Here is a 17,740-nt window from a genome sequence, read left to right as displayed (position 1 = left end):
GAGGCCATGCCCTGACCACACAGGTGCGGACTCAGAGGCTGGCGGCCATTGCTGTCACCCCTCCAGCTCCAGCTCGAGTGACTTCAAGGGGTAAGTGCCCTCTTATCCCCCTTTTGTTTTCCCCTTTTCCCCTTTGGGGAGCCACACGTTACAGACTAGGACATTCCAGAACAACTGCACACATGGGGGGAAAAAACCAGCAAGTGACCGTGCAGGCCCAGGGAAAGGCTCGGAAAAGACCTGAGAAGACATTAAATGTAGGCTGACCCCCGGCACAGAGACAGTCTGTAATAATGAAAATAAACCAATAAATATAATGACTAAAAACCCAGCAAAACCTGAGGAAGGGAGAGATTTTGCCTTCTAGAGTTACCACATTACTATACTAAAAAAAAAAGTTTCAACAATAGCAAGGCATTAAAAAATATAAATAAAACAACTCAGAAAATGACAGCTGATTAAAAGGAAAAATTACAAATCAAGAGAAACTATCCCTGAGAAAGACCTGATGTCAGATACACTAGACAAAGACTTTAAAAGAAAAGTACTGAATAGGTTCCAAGAAATGAAGATGCGGAGAAAGGCAAGAAAACAGTGTGTGAACAAAATGTAAATTATCGACAGAGATAGGAAACCCCAAAAGAAACCAAAAGACACCTAAGAGCTGAAAAGTCCAATGACTGAAATGACAGTTTCCCTGAAGACTCACGGCAGATGTGATGAGGCAGGGGGGTCAGCAAACCCGAAAACACAGCAACAGAAAGGACCGAGTTTGAGAAACAGAATGAAAACACGTTGAGGAAAATTAACAGGCCTGACGGACTGTGGGGCCCCAGGGACCAAACCCATAAACGGATCGTGGGATCCTGAAAGGGGAGGACGCAGTGAAAAGGGCAGAGAACACATGTGAAGAAACAATGGGTGAAAACACCCCGAATCTGCTGGAAGACGGGAATGTAAACACTGCAGAAGTTCAACCACATCCAAGCAAGATGAACTCAAAGAAACCCACAGAGACACATTGGAACAAAACTTCTAAAAGACAAACACAAAGAGAGAATCTTGCAAGCAGTTTAAAAACAAAGCGGCAGCAGCAGCAGACCATCACACACAAGGGGCCCCCGATAAGGTTATGTGCAGATTTTTCATTAGAAATTTGGGGGGCCGGAAGGCAGTGTGCTGACTGATTCAAAGTGCTCGAAAACAGGGGCGCCTGGGTGGCTCGGTCGGTTAAGCGTCCGACTTCAGCTCAGGTCACGATCTCGTGGTCCGTGAGTTCGAGCCCCGCGTCAGGCTCTGGGCTGATGGCTCAGAGCCTGGAGCCTGCTTCCGATTCTGTGTCTCCCTCTCTCTCTGTCCCTCCCCCATTCATGTTCTGTCTCTGTCTCAAAAAAAAAAAAAAAAAAAAAAAAAAAAAACGTTAAAAAAAATTTAAAAAAAAAACCAAAGTGCTCGAAAACAGACACAGCCACACGCACGCACACTCACGCACACGTCAGCCAAGAATCCTAGATCCAGCAAATCTGTCCTTCAAACGTGAGGGCAACATCAACACCTTCCCAGACAAACAAAAGCTAAGACAGCGTGTGAGCGCTGGACCTCTCCCGCGAGACCTGTGCCGGGCGGCCCTGCAGGGAAGGGACGGGACGCCGTGACTGGAACATACACGGAGAAGTAACACCCCAATAAGGACAAATAGGCGATTATAAAAGCAAGTATTATCATAACGTGGTTGGTAGCTGCCCTTTTTGTTCTCTATGCAATTGAGGAAACTCATACACAAAAGCTAGTATTGTCACTTTGGTCTGTACTTCCAAATCTTGTTTTCTACATTACTTGAGAGGCTGGTGTTAGGAGAATTATTAGCTTATGTTTTTAGGCACAGAACACATAAAGAGGTAATTGTGTGACATCAGCAAACACAAGGGAGGGGAAGGAGCCATACAGAAGCAGAGCCTCGGTATGCTATTGAGCGTAAGTTGGTACAAATTCAAATTGGAGTATTATATCTTTTAGGATGCTAAATGTAATCCCCATGGTAACCGCAAAGAAAACAGCTATAGAATATACACAAAAGGAAATGAGAAATTCAAACGTTTCACTACAAAAACCAACTAAATACAATAGAAGACAGTAATGTAGGAAATGAGGGACAAAAAACCTACAAGGCATGTGGGAAAAAAATGAACAATGACAGAAGGAAGTCCCTTCTTTTCAGTAATTACTTCAAATATCAATGGATTAAACTCAACAATCAAAAGACAGAGATTGGCACAATGGATAAAAACACATGATCCAACTATATGCTGTCTACATGCGGAGTCACTTTACATCCAAAGACACAAAGAGGTTGCAAGTGAAAAGTATGAGAAACATATTCTATGCAAATAGTAAGCAAAGTAAGCAGATGCGGCCACAGGAATATCAGACAAAATAAATATTAAATCAAAAAAGGTTACAAGAGACATTTTATATTATTAAATGTTCAATAGGGCAGGAAAATTATAAACTGTGCATCTAACAAAAACTATAAAAATATATGAAGCAAAAACTGACAGAATTTATGAGTATTGAAACAGACAGCTCAGCAGTAATAGTTAGAGACCCCAGTACCCACTCACAATTATGGCCCCAGTATCCCACTCACAATCGTGGCCCCAGTACCCACTCACAATCATGGCCCCAGTATCCCACTCACAATCATGGCCCCAGTACCCACTCACAATTATAGCCCCAGTATCCCACTCACAATCGTGGCCCCAGTATCCCACTCACAATTATGGCCCCAGTATCCCACTCACAATCGTGGCCCCAGTATCCCACTCACAATCGTGGCCCCAGTACCCACTCACAATTATAGCCCCAGTATCCCACTCACAATTATGGCTGGAACCACCAGACACAGGTAAGTAAATAGAAAACTCAGCACAATAAACCAACTAGATCTAACAGACATACAGAACACTCCACCCAGAATAGCAAACACATTCTTCTCAAGTGGACACGGGACATTTCCCAGGACAGACCTTATGTTACAAATGAAGTCTCAACAGATCATCATACGAAGTATCTACTCCAACCATGATGAGATAAAGTTAGAAATCAGTAACAGAAAATTCACAAAATTGTGGAAATTAGACACTTTTAAACAACGAATGAATTAAGAAGAAATCACAAAGGAAATTAAGAGATGCTTGGACACAAATGATACTGAAAGTACAACTTGCAAAAACTTACGAAGTGCAAGGTAAGTGGTGCTAAGGGGGAAACTGACCGCAAGAAGCGCTTATATTAAAAAAGAGGAAGCTCTCAAATCGATGACCTAACTTTACAATTATGGGACTGGAAAAGAATAAACTAATCCCAAAGCTAGCTGAAGGAAGGAAAAAATAAAGATGAGAACAGAGACAAATGAAATAAATAATAGAAAAACAATTTAAAAAATGAATGAAGGGGCGCCTGGGTGGCGCAGTCGGTGAAGCGTCCGACTTCAGCCAGGTCACGATCTCGCGGTCCGCGAGTTCGAGCCCCGCGTCAGGCTCTGGGCTGATGGCTCAGAGCCTGGAGCCTGCTTCCGATTCTGTGTCTCCCTCTCTCTCTGCCCCTCCCCCGTTCATGCTCTGTCTCTCTCTGTCCCAAAAATAATAAAATAAACGTTGAAAAAAAAAATTAAAAAATGAATGAAAGCTGGGGCGCCTGAGCGGCTCAGTCAGTTAAGTGTCTGACTTTGGCCTCAGGTCATGATCTCTTGGTTCATGAGTTCAAGCCCCACATCGGGTTTTGTGCTAATAGCTCGGAGCCTGGAACCTGCTTCGGATTCTGTGTCTCCCTCTCTATCTGCCCCTCCTCTGTGCTCTCTCTCTCTCAAAAATAAATAAACGTTAAAAAATTTTGTTTTAAATAAAAAATTCAGGGGCGCCTGGGTGGCGCAGTCGGTTAAGCGTCCGACTTCAGCCAGGTCACGATCTCGCGGTCCGGGAGTTCGAGCCCCGCGTCGGGCTCTGGGCTGATGGCTCGGAGCCTGGAGCCTGTTTCCGATTCTGTGTCTCCCTCTCTCTCTGCCCCTCCCCTGTTCATGCTCTGTCTCTCTCTGTCCCAAAAATAAATAAACGTTGAAAAAAAAAATTCAAAAACAAAAATTCAAAAAAAATGAAACTACAAGTTGGTTCTTCGAAAACATCAACAAAATTGGCAAACCCTTAGCTAGGTGGACTAAGAAAAAAAGAAGACTACTCAAATTACTGAAATCAGAAACCAAGGTGGGGACACCGCTACAATTCTACATTAATAAAATGATTATAAGAGAATACATTAACACCTGTGTGCCAAGAAATTTGATGAAATGTGTGAATTTCTAGAAACACAAAACCTCCCAACACTAATCATGAATAGAAAATGAGAAGAGACCTATATCTAGTTAAAAGACTGAATCAATAATAAAAAATCTGATACAGAAACACCCTGGATCCAATGACTTCACTGGTGAAATATACCAAAAATTTAAAGAAAAACTAATTTCCATCCTTCTCCAACTATTCCAAAACATTAATGAAGAGGGACATCTCCTAACTCACTCTATAAACCCAGTGCAACCTTGGTACCAAAGCCAGACAGAGACATGACAAGAATAATAAACTAGAGATCAATATCCTTTATGGTCACTAATGCAATAATCTTGTAACACTAGCAAATAGAATTTAGCAAAATATTAAAAGGATTATACAGTATGACCAAGCAGAATGCAAGGTTGGTTCAAAATATAAGCCAATCAATGTCATACCTTACATTAACAGAATGAAGGAAAAAAATCCCCATGAACATCCCAACTGATGAAGAAAAAGCACCTATTCAATACCCTTTTATAATTAAAAAAAAAAAAATGAATTCAACAAACTAGGAAGAGAAGGGAACTACCTCAACATAAATAAAAGCCATATTAAGGGCATTTGTTGGGATGAGCATGGGTGTTACATGTAGGTGCTGAATCACTGGGTCCAACTCCTGAAACCAATACTACACTGTATGTTAATTAATTATACTTGAATTTACATAAACAAATTTAAAAAGTAAAAATAAAAGCCATACATGAAAAGGCCACAGAGACTATCATCCCAGGTGGTAAAAGACTGAAACCTTTTCATCAGGATGCCTACTTTCACTGTATCATTCACTTTGGAACATAGTACTCGAAGTTCAAGCTACAGCAATTATGCAAGAAAAAGAAAGAAAAGCCATATGGGTAAGAATATGTAAAATTACTTGTCTACAGATAATATGACCTTAAAAGTAGAAAACACTAAAGATTCCACAAGAAAACTCTTTGACTGAACAAACGAATTCACCAAAGTAGCAGGATACACAGTCAACACACAAAAATGACTTGCATTTATATACACTAACAGTGAACAATCTGTAAAGTAAATTATAAAAACGATTCCTCCTAGCAGCAAAAATAATAAAATATTTAGAAATTAACTCGAGGGGCGCCTGGGTGGCTCGGTCAGTTGAGCGTCCGACTTCGGCTCAGGTCATGATCTCACAGTCCGTGGGTTCGAGCCCCACGTCGGGCTCTGTGCTGACAGCTCAGAGCCTGGAGCCTGCTTCGGATTCTGTGTCTCCCTCTCTCTCTGACCCTCCCCCGTTCATGCTCTGTCTCTCTCTGTCTCAAAAATAAATAAAACATTAAAAAAAAAAAAAAAGAAATTAACTCGAAAGACCTATAAAATAAAAATTACAAAATGGCTGAAACAATGTAAACAAGACATAAATAAATGGAAACACATCCCATGTCCATGGATTGGAAGACTTAATATTGTGAAAATGTCAATACCACCCAAAGTGATCTATAAATTCAATGCAATCCCTCATCAAAATCCCAATGACATTTTTTTTGCAGAAATAGAAAAAACCCTCCTAAAATTCATATGGAACCCCAAGGGACCCCAATATCCAAAAACAATCTTGGAGGAAAAAAAAAAAAGAACAAAACTGGAGGAATCACACTTCCTGATTTTGAAACTTACTACAAAGCTACAGTAATCATAACGCTGTGGTGCTGCCATAAAGACAAACACGAAGACCAATGGAATACAATGAACCCTTGCATATACGGATAAATAATTCTTGGTGAGGGTACCAAAACCTTACACTGGGGAAAGAGTCTTCCAACAAATGATGCTGGGAAAACTGGATATCCACTTGCCAAACAGTAGAGCCACCCTTCCCTAATACCACATATAAAAGTAACAACACGAATCAAAGACCTGAACGTAAGACTTACAACAACAAAAGTCTTAGAAGAAAACATAGGACAAAAGTGTCCGACACTCGATCCATGAGGACATGATGCTGAGTGAAATAAGCCCGTCGCAGTAAGACAAATACCGTGGGATTCTAGTTACACGAGGCACTTAGCCAAAACCATCTCAGAGACAGAAAAGAGAATGGTGGTCGCCAAGGGCTGCAGGGAGAGGGAAGTGGGAGTTAGTGTTCAGTGGGGACAGACTTTCAGTTTTACGAGATGAAAACAACACGGAGGTGGATGGTGGATGCTGCACGGATGGTGGATGCTGCACAACACTAGGAACCTACCTAACGTCACTGCATTGTACACTTAGAAACGCTTAAGATGCGGGGACGCCTGGGTGGCTCAGTCGGTTAAGCGTCCAACTCTTGATTCGGGTGCAGGTCGTGATCTCGTGGTTTGTGAGTTCGAGCCCCACACCGGGCTCTGCGCTGTCAGCGCGGAGCCTGCTTGGGATTCTCTCTCCCTCTGCCCCTCCCCCGCTTGTGTGCTCTCTTGAGTGTATGCTCTCTTGAGTGTGCGCTCTCTCTCTCAAAACAATTTAAAAAGTGCATCAGATGGTAAACTTTATGTTATGTGTATCTTACCTTAAGAAAATGAAAAAAAAAATCACAAAAAGTAATGGAAATTTAAAAACGAAATTACAAGTGGAAAGAATTACTTTAATGAATTCATTTTTCGGATATTTAACTTCAATATAAAGTAATATAAAATTTTCACTAAACTACTATATGTTCTCATTTCTCCAGAGAGCAAACTAAAATTATATCTTCTAATACGTAACTTACTAACACCACAGCACTCCTGGAAAAGTGTAAAATATTATCACAGATATATTATAAATCAACGCATCAACATTGATTTAGTAGGTGTGGCCAAATAAACTCTCCTTGCCTGGCGCTAAGGACACGGGTTATGCTTTTCAAATGTATGTATACTCAGGGGAGAAAAAGTGTATCTGTGGTTTATTTTAAAACTAAAACATGTATGTGTCTCTCTGTAAAGGCAACAGTTGTGTTTAATTTCTCCTTAATATTATTATCACACCAGAGACTTTCCATCGAACCAAATCTCAAGTTGAAGCTGCACGTTAGCAATGACCACGCGTGGCTGTCAAGCACAGCCGCGCGCCACAGTCACGGCAGCAGTAATGCACGCTCCAGTTACCTTTATATTTTCGCGTTTACGTTCAAAACCTAAAATAACTGTCTAAAATCTGGGATCTTTTCCCCTTAATCTGAAGTCCCTGTCTATAAAGTATTCTTGTAACTTTGGCTATGGAACATTCCAGAATAGGGAGTTACAGAAGTCCACAGCCCCGCACCCAGAAGTTACACAGGGAAGATGTCCAGTGTGGTGGCCAACTGCCTGTATGTCTCCAAGAAGTGACAGGTCCTCCGCCATCCTGAGCGCTGTGTGTCTCCCTTACATGATGCCACTCTCTGTAGAAGTGCTTTCTATTAAAAATTGATAATCTGCTGTAGGGATATACCTTAAGATCACAAAGAAATCAAAATTATTTGGGAAGGAGGAAAGAAATTGAAATTTTCAAAGGGGCGCCTGGGTGGCTCAGTCGGTTAAGCATCCGACTTCGACTCAGGTCATGATCTCGCAGTTGGTGAGTTTGAGCCCCAGGTCGGTCTCTGTGCTGACAGCTCAGAGCCTGGAGCCTTTTTCGGATTCCGAGTGTCCCTCTCTCTGCCCCTCCCCCACTCACACTCCGTCTCTCTCTCTCTCTCTCTCTCTCTCTCTCTCAAAAAATAAACAAACAAACAAAATGAATGTAAGAAACAGAGGTTTATGCTACTGGTGTTTTCCTTCTATTCACTCATCAAACCATTTTGAAGTGATATACATTCTGGCCATTTTGCTAATTACATGGAATATACTTTCTAGATATTTGGTTCTCTAATATAACTGATTCTCTGATTTATTTGTGAAGCACAAAATCTAAACCAACCTAACAGTTTCCAGAATATGTCCCCTAGTACTGCAAATATTTGTCAGGTGACATACCGGGACTTAAGTTTAGTCCAGGGACGGGCTCCACCCACAGGTGCCTCGCAGGCACGCGACAGCAACCCGTGTCAGCAGCCGGTCGGCCTCCTCGATCCGAGCACTATGTTCCATGTCTCCCCTCACTGCTTTACGTCAGCCTAAGAAGAAAGCTACCCCCGGACACAGAAGTTTTCTCAGCCTCCAGACCCGGGTGCCGTGCAGGGTTCAGAACACAGGTGGCTGCCGTTTCCTAACAACCCACTCGTTTCAAGAGCCGAGGTGGGTGGGCATTTACTGCTGCCTCAGTGACACCCCGTGTGAAGAGGAGAGTTCGTTCGATTCGACTCGTTCAAACACGTGGGGTGTCTAAGCAGAGCCCACGCTCGGGTGAGACACCGCAGCCTGGGGTTCTTACGACCCGTGAGCATATTCCAGCCCTGTGCCTCGGGTACCCCAATGCCACTGCTTGTTTCTTCCACAGGAAAATGCCAGGCTGCCATGTGGGCCCGTTTTTATAAGCAGAGTACCCGCTCAAAGTAGAGATGACAATTGCCTGAGAAATGAACAGCCCAAGAAGACGGAGTTTTCCCTTTGGCCCTCATGATTTTACAGAAAGAGCATCAACTTTCAAGAGAAGTAGGTGGCGTCTATGCATCAACTGTTTCGTACTTGAACTTGTAACTGAACTGAAAGGACTGACTTCATGGGGCGCCTGGGTGGCGCAGTCGGTTAAGCGTCCGACTTCAGCCAGGTCACGATCTCGCGGTCCGTGAGTTCGAGCCCCGCGTCGGGCTCTGGGCTGATGGCTCGGAGCCTGGAGCCTGTTTCCGATTCTGTGTCTCCCTCTCTCTCTGCACCTCCCCCATTCATGCTCTGTCTCTCTCTGTCCCAAAAATAAATAAACGTTGAAAAAAAAAAATTAAAAAAAAAAAAAAAGAAAAGAAAGGACTGACTTCCGACTCATTCAGAGAGGGTCTCAGAATCCGACTCTGACAGGCACCGTCAGACAGAAAACTGTTAGTCTCATTCCTGCTTCCCAAATATGGTCCACGTAGCACATCTTTTAATGATCTGTTCATCTAGGCATTTCAGCCACAACCTAGCAAACTGAGCATACAACCTGGGTAAATCCTGCCAAGTGCTGCCTCGCACGCTTATCATTTAAGGTGTGAAACGAACAAACACTTTTTAATATGAACTCTGGCTCATTTCCACTGCCTCGTGGCAACTGCTATGCTTATCTAGGCAACCACGGTGGTGACCCTGACCTTCCGAGCACGGAGCAGGCGTCCCCGTGGGTCCAGTAAGTGAGTAAGTCAGACAGCAAAGGACCGCGTAGCCCCTCCCCCAGGCGCGCCCGTGAGGACCCGCGGCCGTCCGGCCTCTGCTGCGCGGCTCCGCTCCTCCTCCTCCAGGCCGCCTGCCTGCAGCTGCCAGTCCGCCCGCGACCGCGACCGCGCAAGGACCACAGCGTGACCGCAGCGGTCTGCCACTCTTCCGGCTCCCTGACAACGACGGAGGTAGGTTTAAGCATGCGTGCCGCTGCTGGTCGCCTGGTACGGTGTCCCCCGCTGCGTCAGACCCGAGAGGAGTAAGGGCATTAAAAACTCCGTACGGACCACAGGCCATCTACCTAAACTGCAGAGAAAGGTTCTGCGCCATTCCGTTTCGGAAGCTTAAGCCGGCTCTCCCTCTACGTTTCCACAACTATCTAATCATGTGAACGCACCAGTCTCTTTCTCTCACAATTGTGTGCGTGAACAGCACGGTATCTATGCAGTTTCAATTCTGGATAACGAGGAGGGCCTTTAAACTTTTTCTAATATCAAGAAAACTACTGTAAGACATAGCTCTTTACCAATCTCACACAGGACAAAATAAACACTGGGAGGATGGGAAAGAAACGATCTCCGAGGAATTTTCTCCCCGGGTTTCCGCCTCCTTAATGTTACAGTTTGCCAAGATGAAATTTGCTTTGGGGAGGGAGAAAGCAAAAGGATACCATTTGAGGCTGTTTTTTCCGCATTTAGCAAACAATAGAAATTTGCTTTTTAGAAGGGGAGTATTTTGACTGGAAGAGACCTGAACAAGGACGTGTGCTCTGGTTCTAAGAAATTACAGCAGAAAACGTATTTATAAAGAAGCTTGAATGGTGTTAATGGCCCACAAACATTGCTACTATTTCAAAACTGGCTAGTTTTAAACTCTAAACTTCAGAGAGAATTGCTTGGTCCTGAGCAATAAGCAAATCAGTTGTGCCACTAATAATGACACGAATCATTTCTGTAACTCAGAATGTCACACAGTGAGCAGCTGGGGTCATCCTGACATTACTCACGATGCGACGACCAGACTCCGCGTAGGCAGCAAAGCACGTAATACGTGCACTGCCACAGGGCACGTGAATTAATTTGCTGTGATTCTTATTTAATTACTTAGGCTGACACAACGCGTGTATTTTTTCCTCTGTGTATCACGCTCTGAAAAAGGAATCTAAGCAGGTATCACTTCTTCAAATGTTGACTTTATACTTCAGTAATTAAACTGATGAATTCCATTTTCTGGTGGTGAAACCAGTTACTCAACACGGTTTCTTTCTTTCCTCCTTTTGGAAAGACGCACACAAGAATGACAATTTTTCTCCTTAAACAACCCAGAACGTGACGACGTATCTGAACGGAGTGAAACAAAATCTTGTTGGAAACACCCAAAGGAGACAGCGGAAGGCAGGTGGTTGAACCACGCGTATCAAGAATGTGCCAGAATTCACACGAAGTACATGTAACTTGGGTGAACCGTGGCCTTGATGAAGTCAAAACCCCGAGACCAACCCCCCGGGTGGCGCCCTGGCTCTGGGGCAGACCCTGCCATTCTGGACACCTCTCCTTACAGAAAACTGCAGTCTGCAGTCTTTTCCTTCTCCCAAGCGTGCAGCCTGTTCGGTCCGGGGAGGCCGGGGGGACATAAATGCACGTGACTGCCTGGGATCTTTTACAAACACCAATGTCATCCTCTCCAAGCTGGAAATCCTGAAACGGCCTCTTCCTTCTTTTGACCAGACCTTCGGGATGGAACCTGGCTGCCCTTCCCCATCCTTCTTTCCCCCACCCCGCACGCTCACTCGCGCACACACACGCTCAGGCACACACTCCGCCACGCACCGCGTGAACTGCGCTTTGCAGCCTGGTTGTGTTCGGCCACACTCTTGCACACTCGCACGGAACTCGGTGTGATTCCTTAGCAAACGGTAAGCAAGACAAAGCTGGGAACCAGGAAGGAAGACAGCAAACCATTTTCCAAAATATTAACAGTGGCTAAGCTAATAACTCTTAATTTATTGTGCTAATGAAGCCCTTTCATCAGGCTTTTTCTCACATGTGCCAACTCGTCTTTAACTAGAAGTGCTTTTTTCCATAAATATTTTTGCAAAAACACAGAAAGATCTTGGTTTTCTCCAGATCTCATTATACACTTCCTCATGTGTCTCCACCAACATTTCGAACATTCTTTTCTCACTGAAGCACATGCAATAACAAAGTTACAGAACAATGACCATCTCTCCCACAGGCACGCCTGTTTGCATTCCCATAATTTGCCCATCGTCTGACACGTAGTAAGTGCTTTCTCAACAAGGACACCTGCTCACCTGGTGTGTGACCAAGAATGAAACAAAGCTGACTGCACCAACAGAAATCTCTGTACAACAATTGCACCAATTAAAAGTAAACTCCAGTCATGTACTAAAACCCCTTAATTTTTATAAGGCATTTATAGTATCAGTGTAAGCTGCTAAATCCAAAGTTACTGAGTCCTCCAAATCCTATCAAATAACTGGGGAGAAGGGACTTCAAGATAGAGTAAAACACCTCAATACTGAAAAGGGAGTCCAATGAAACGCACGCGTCTATGTGAGCAAATGCACACGCACACGCCCATCCACGCACCCACTTGCTAAAATCAGGCGACGATGTGGCTATTCTAGTGTATTAACTATAACACAGAGTCAAAGCTGAAATAGCAATTTCAGACTTCATCTTACTGACTCCTAGTATTTTCAGGGTGAAGACCTCTTCCAGAGTAAATATGCTAAACAGAAACACGGTCGTGAGCGCATCCCACACGGAGACTGGATACATGGAGATTTGAGAACTGGAAACGTTCTCTAGGCTTTCCCGCTTCAGTTCAGAACTTCTGTTTTAATTCTCTAAGTACTCTTTCAAATGTAAGGTTTGCTATTTTTAACTTGTATGCACAATGAATGTATTTGTATTTAACAAAAGACTTAACTTACCCTGGTAAAGGTGCCTTCAAAACTGTGAATATCCAGTTGTGGCTTCTGAGCATAAACATAAGCACTGATTGAAAAAAGGTCCTGGAATACAGAATATCCGAATTAATTACACTATAATTAAGTAAAGTTACATGGAAAATTTTCAATCACCAACTAACATTTGTCATGTGTTGTTATCAAAAGCGACGGCCAACTTCCTGTATTTCGTGCGCCAACTCTACGGGTCAGGATGGAAGGGCAACTAAGAGAAATCATTCATGAGCTCAACAGAGGTGTGGCAATTTCTCTTGATTCTAACACACCGCTGCTGCTTAATGACAGGTGTGTGTCAAAAGCACGTGGGCGATACGTACACGACACCTACCGCCTGCGGCTGTCCCACGGGCCCAAGTTTAAAGGCGAAGGTATACTTCCCATCTGTATGCTGTGAAGTTTTGTCAGACCGTGTGTGAGTATTTAGGAGTTAGTGGGTACCAAAGAATTTAGTGAGATTTAAGTAAAGCTCACAATTCCACAGAAGTTTTAGAAAACAACCTAGCAAACCCTAGATTTGTTTACATGCTTTTCTTCAGCAGCTACTGCATTTGCTATACGCAACCGCTTTCCTTACAGCCACGAGCGTGTTGCATTTCTCCCACAGGCCTGAACCACACCCCCATGATCTGTATTTGTAAGACTGTACGGGAAGGCTTCAGCTATCCACACCTCATAGCGACTTTCCCAGAACTGGGGTTGAAGTAGGAAAGAAATGGTTTAGGATATTCCATTCACTGGCAACACGGAAGTTTAAATAGCTGAGTCTCCAGAGACAACATCTTAAGCACCTCATTTTAAGACAATTATAAAGGTATGTCTGCTGACTTAGAAAGTTTAGTTTTTAAAACTCTCCCTATATATAATTTTATTAATGTTATAATAAGTGAAATGTGTTGAAAACAAATTTCACGTTTTTAATGGTGCATGATAGTTTTTACTGGGAGATCACAGAGAGTTTACAACACTGGAAAGTTCCTCGTCTGTTTGGACTTTGCCAAAACCAAAACCCACACGGGACTCTGACTGCACTGGGCACTAGACGGCCCAGGGGAGAGGGACCTCGTTTTTGTTCTGTGTGGTGACTCCACATGCCCTCAAGTGCCCACATATAACCGACACATAAGACAAAACCCCAAAGCACACATCTTAAGTTTGTTACCATCTAAATGTGCTAGTCTATTTCTCACACCGAATCACAAGAACACAAATAATATTGTACGTGGGTGAGTTATACCCACAAATGTAGATTATGTATAGCCGAGTTCCTCAGAGTAAACTAATAAAGGTCTTTTAGTTCTTGATATTTCACTTGTGTTTAAAAATACAATCTTGGGGCGCCTGGGTGGCACAGTCGGTTAAGCGCCGACTTCAGCCAGGTCACGATCTCGCGGTCCGTGAGTTCTAGCCCCGCGTCGGGCTCTGGGCTGATGGCTCAGAGCCTGGAGCCTGTTTCCGATTCTGTGTCTCCCTCTCTCTCTGCCCCTCCCCCGTTCATGCTCTGTCTCTCTCTGTCCCAAAAATAAATAAACGTTGAAAAAAAAAAAGAAAAAAATAAATAAAAATACAATCTTAATTGGCTATCAAAAAGCTGGACAAGTACAACACTACACAGAAACTTAAGAAATCTGTCCTTACGACGGGCCTGAAATGTCAAGGACACGGCAACGAGGAGGCCCAGAGCCCCAGCCCGCTGTGCCCCACACTCCTCGGCAGTGCCCTCACCTCTGCATCCCCCCAGACCTAGTCTCCCTGCCGCCCTCTGAAGGCAGGCTGGCTTCCCTTTCGGTTCCGTGAGCCATCTCCTCAGCAGCAGCGGACGGCACAGGCGCCTGAGGATAAGTGAAAACCCTCAAGCACAGTCGAACGCACTTCTGAGTTTAGGGTGAATTCCGTAGTGGAAACGCGGGTTGGATACAACACCCAGTGAATACGGAAACAATTGGTGGAAAAAGAGAAAACTAGCCGCTCGCACAGGAACACGTCAGGCTCAAGCTCACTGCACGGGAAGGTAAAAGCTGTGGACGGTGGGCCTTTGACCAGGGTGGGCTTCCCGATGGGACCCCACGGAGGGAGGCCGGAGGCACCCCTGCTGCGCACCCCCACCTTGCCCTCAAACTGTCCCCGGAGCAGGGCCGATGCCGGGTCTGCAGCACAGCTCTCACGGCCCGGCCGGGAAGTCGCATCATCTGAAGCCTGGACTCACAGACCCCACGTGCCTGCACCGGCCTCCGAGCTGGATGTGACGCTGTCCGCCAGGGCTGTTCCGACCATGGCACGAGCAGTGCCACGCCGAATGCAGGCAGAGGCTCGCAAACACAGCCTGGAGCTGCAGCCGGTGCAAGAATTCAGACCCTCGGGAGGGATGTTAACCACAGAAACCACCTGGGCGTGGGCTGGGCCGGGGTCGCCTGAGCTGCCCACGATCAAGGGCCGGTGCTCTGATGGGCCACGTGAAATCAAGATGCTTCTGGTACCAACATGTGACCCCTGCCCAAAGCTCCAAGAGGACGGCCCACCCCTCCTGGTGACCCCTCCACGGCCCCATCTGTCTCGGGAACATCTCACCGCTGCTGACTTGTGGTTGGCGTTCCAGATCAGCCATGGTCTGCAACAGAGGACCATGAGCCTGGCCCCACTTCCCTCACCCCCCTGCATGTGCACATTAGAGTAAGGCGGTCTGATTACTAAGTGTCACTGTCCCAGAAAGGGAATGGTCTCTTCTGGGCCACTCCCCAGTAAAAGATGGGGACAGAAGGGGGAGCGGGGGGCATGTAAAGGCCCTGTGAAAAGGTTTGAAGATTCAGATTTCCTCTTGACCAATTCCTAAACACAACGTGTCTTCAGGATTAAGCTACATGAAAATATTTTCCTGGGGCGCCTGGGTGGCTCAGTCGGTTAAGCGTCCGACTTCGGCTCAGGTCATGACCTCGCGGTTCGTGGGTTGGAGCCCCGCGTCAGGCTCTGTGCTGACGGCTTGGAGTCTGGAGCCTGCTTCTGATTCTGTGTCTCCCTCTCTCTCTGCCCCTCCCCTGCTTACGCTCTGTCTCTCAAATATAAATAAATGTAAAAAAAAAAAAAAAAATTTCCTGTAAAAAATGCTTTGTGCCTCCTGCATAAAACCCTTCCGGCTCAAAGTCTGGGCAGGCGACATGAGGCCTGCAGGTGGCCCAGCAGAGGCCCTGACACCAGGCAGGAGCACGGGGGAGGGTAAGGTCACGGCTGCCGCTCACAGCTGCTGGCAGGCCCTCCCCTCCCGCTGCCAGAGACTGGCATTTGAGATTCAAAGGGGCTGCTGGGGTCTCCCACTCAGACGCGGTGCGAACGGTGGGCCGCGTGGCTCTAGAGGCCGCGGCCAGGCCTCTGGAGGGAGCCGGCTGCTCTCCCCCCGCTGCGTGAGGTCCAAGGGCGATATGGCTGGCGCTCCTCCCGGAAGGACACCACGGCCGAGGGGGTGGGCTGAGCTGAGACAGGAATACAGCCGACGTGGGAAAGGCCTGCTCGCACGCAAGGCTGGGTGGGGTCTCGAAACGTGCCTTTCAGGCGGGTCCCCACCACTCCCAGATGAGAACCTCCCGAGTTCAGGAAACCCGGTTCATGCCGAACACCTGCTTCCCTCCGGCAGTCTGGCATCTGGGCACATGCCTCCGTGAGTCCCCACTGTGCTCGCCTGACAGGGCCGTTTCACACGTGTTCTCCCAACGTGCTGCTGGGGTGTGCAGCCCACCCCGCGTGAGGCCACTGGGAGGGGCTCTGGAACCCGCATGGTGCTTCCTCCAGATTCGCCCCACGAGTCCTTCAGCGGGCTGTCTGCGCCCATGGCCTTTCACTGGAATAAATCGTGGTCATGAGGAGGACTGTGTGCTGAGTCCTGGGGGTCCTCCTAGGGAATCATTAAAACTGGGGGTGGTCTTCCCATGTTTACAGCAGCACCATTGACAATAGCCAAAGTGTGGAAAGAGCCCAAATGTCCACCGATGGATGAATGGATATACACATATACACACATATACAGTGGAGTATTACTCGGCAATCAAAAAGAATGAAATCTTGCCATTTGCAACTACGTGGATGGAACTGGAGGGTATTATGCTAAGTGAAATTAGAGAAAGACAAAAATCATAGGGCTTCGCTCATATAAGGACTTTAAGAGACAAAACAGATGAACATAAGGGAAGGGAAACAAAAATAATATAAAAACAGGGAGGGGAACAAAACAGAAGAGACTCATAAATATGGAGAACAAACTGAGGGTTACAGGAGGGGTTGGGGGAGGGGGGATGGGCTAAGTGGGGGAAGGGCATTAAGGAATCTACTCCTGAAATCACTGTTGCACTATATGCTAACTAATGTGGATATACATTTTAAAAAATAAAAAATAAAATTAAAAGTGAAAAAAAAATACCATAAAAAAACCCAACAACTGGGGGTGGTCTTGAGGCACCTGGGTGGCTCACTCGGTTAAGCATCTGACTCTTGATTTCAGCTCAGGTCCTAATCTCACAGTTCGTGAGGGCGGGCCCCATGCTGGGCTCTGTGCTGACAGCGGGAGCCTGCGTGGTGTTCTCTCTCTCCCTCCCCTGCTACCCTTTCACCAGTCGTGTTCACTCACTCTCAAAATAAATAAATAACCGTAAGAAAATTGGGGGTGGTCTTGAAGGCCCCCCAACACAGAGAGTTTACCATTGTTTGAGTTCTGGTATTCATCTTTTGTTACCTGTTTTATTTTGGGTTTGTGTCAGAACCAATGTTTTAGCGTGGCTGCCGTATCTAGACAGAAAAACACAGACTAGCCAAAAGAGACAGAGGTCAAAGACTGGGGCAACCACAGCAGCTGAAGAGTGATGGTGAAGACAGGGACCTGAGACAGAAGAGTGCCTCAGAGGGGCCCTAACTTCTGGCATCGTCTCATCCTGACCCCACACAACCCACACTCGGGGTGGGTTTCCAGCAGCCCCCAACTTCAGGAAAGATAGAGTTCAGAGTTCGACCTCAACCAAGTTAGCTACCACTTAAAACAAAACCAAACACAAAACACAGCACTCTTCAGAAGGACATAAGGCCATCCAGAAGCTCTACAACCTGTCATTAGAAATGCTGAGAAAAGAATCCAG

General features: G+C 45.8%; 1 protein-coding gene across 11 annotated transcripts in view; it reads right to left on the bottom strand.

Annotated features, from left to right (window-relative positions):
• ATP9B (ATPase phospholipid transporting 9B (putative)) overlaps window positions 1-17,740 on the bottom strand; it is a 254,025-nt gene that overhangs the window by 126,543 nt on the left and 109,742 nt on the right. For 10 of the 11 annotated variants that reach the window (XM_045457995.1, XM_045458002.1, XM_045457997.1 and 7 more), the window contains one exon: window positions 12,594-12,674. The exons of the other annotated variant lie outside the window; for it this stretch is intronic. In XM_045457995.1, the coding sequence (XP_045313951.1) occupies window positions 12,594-12,674 (81 nt within the window). The remainder of the gene's footprint in view (window positions 1-12,593; window positions 12,675-17,740) is intronic. 11 annotated transcript variants of the gene reach the window in all.

This window comes from Leopardus geoffroyi, chromosome D3, assembly GCF_018350155.1.
Source record: "Leopardus geoffroyi isolate Oge1 chromosome D3, O.geoffroyi_Oge1_pat1.0, whole genome shotgun sequence".
In the NCBI taxonomy this organism is placed as follows: Eukaryota; Metazoa; Chordata; class Mammalia; order Carnivora; family Felidae; genus Leopardus; species Leopardus geoffroyi.
This window is presented reverse-complemented; position numbering and strand designations above follow the sequence as displayed.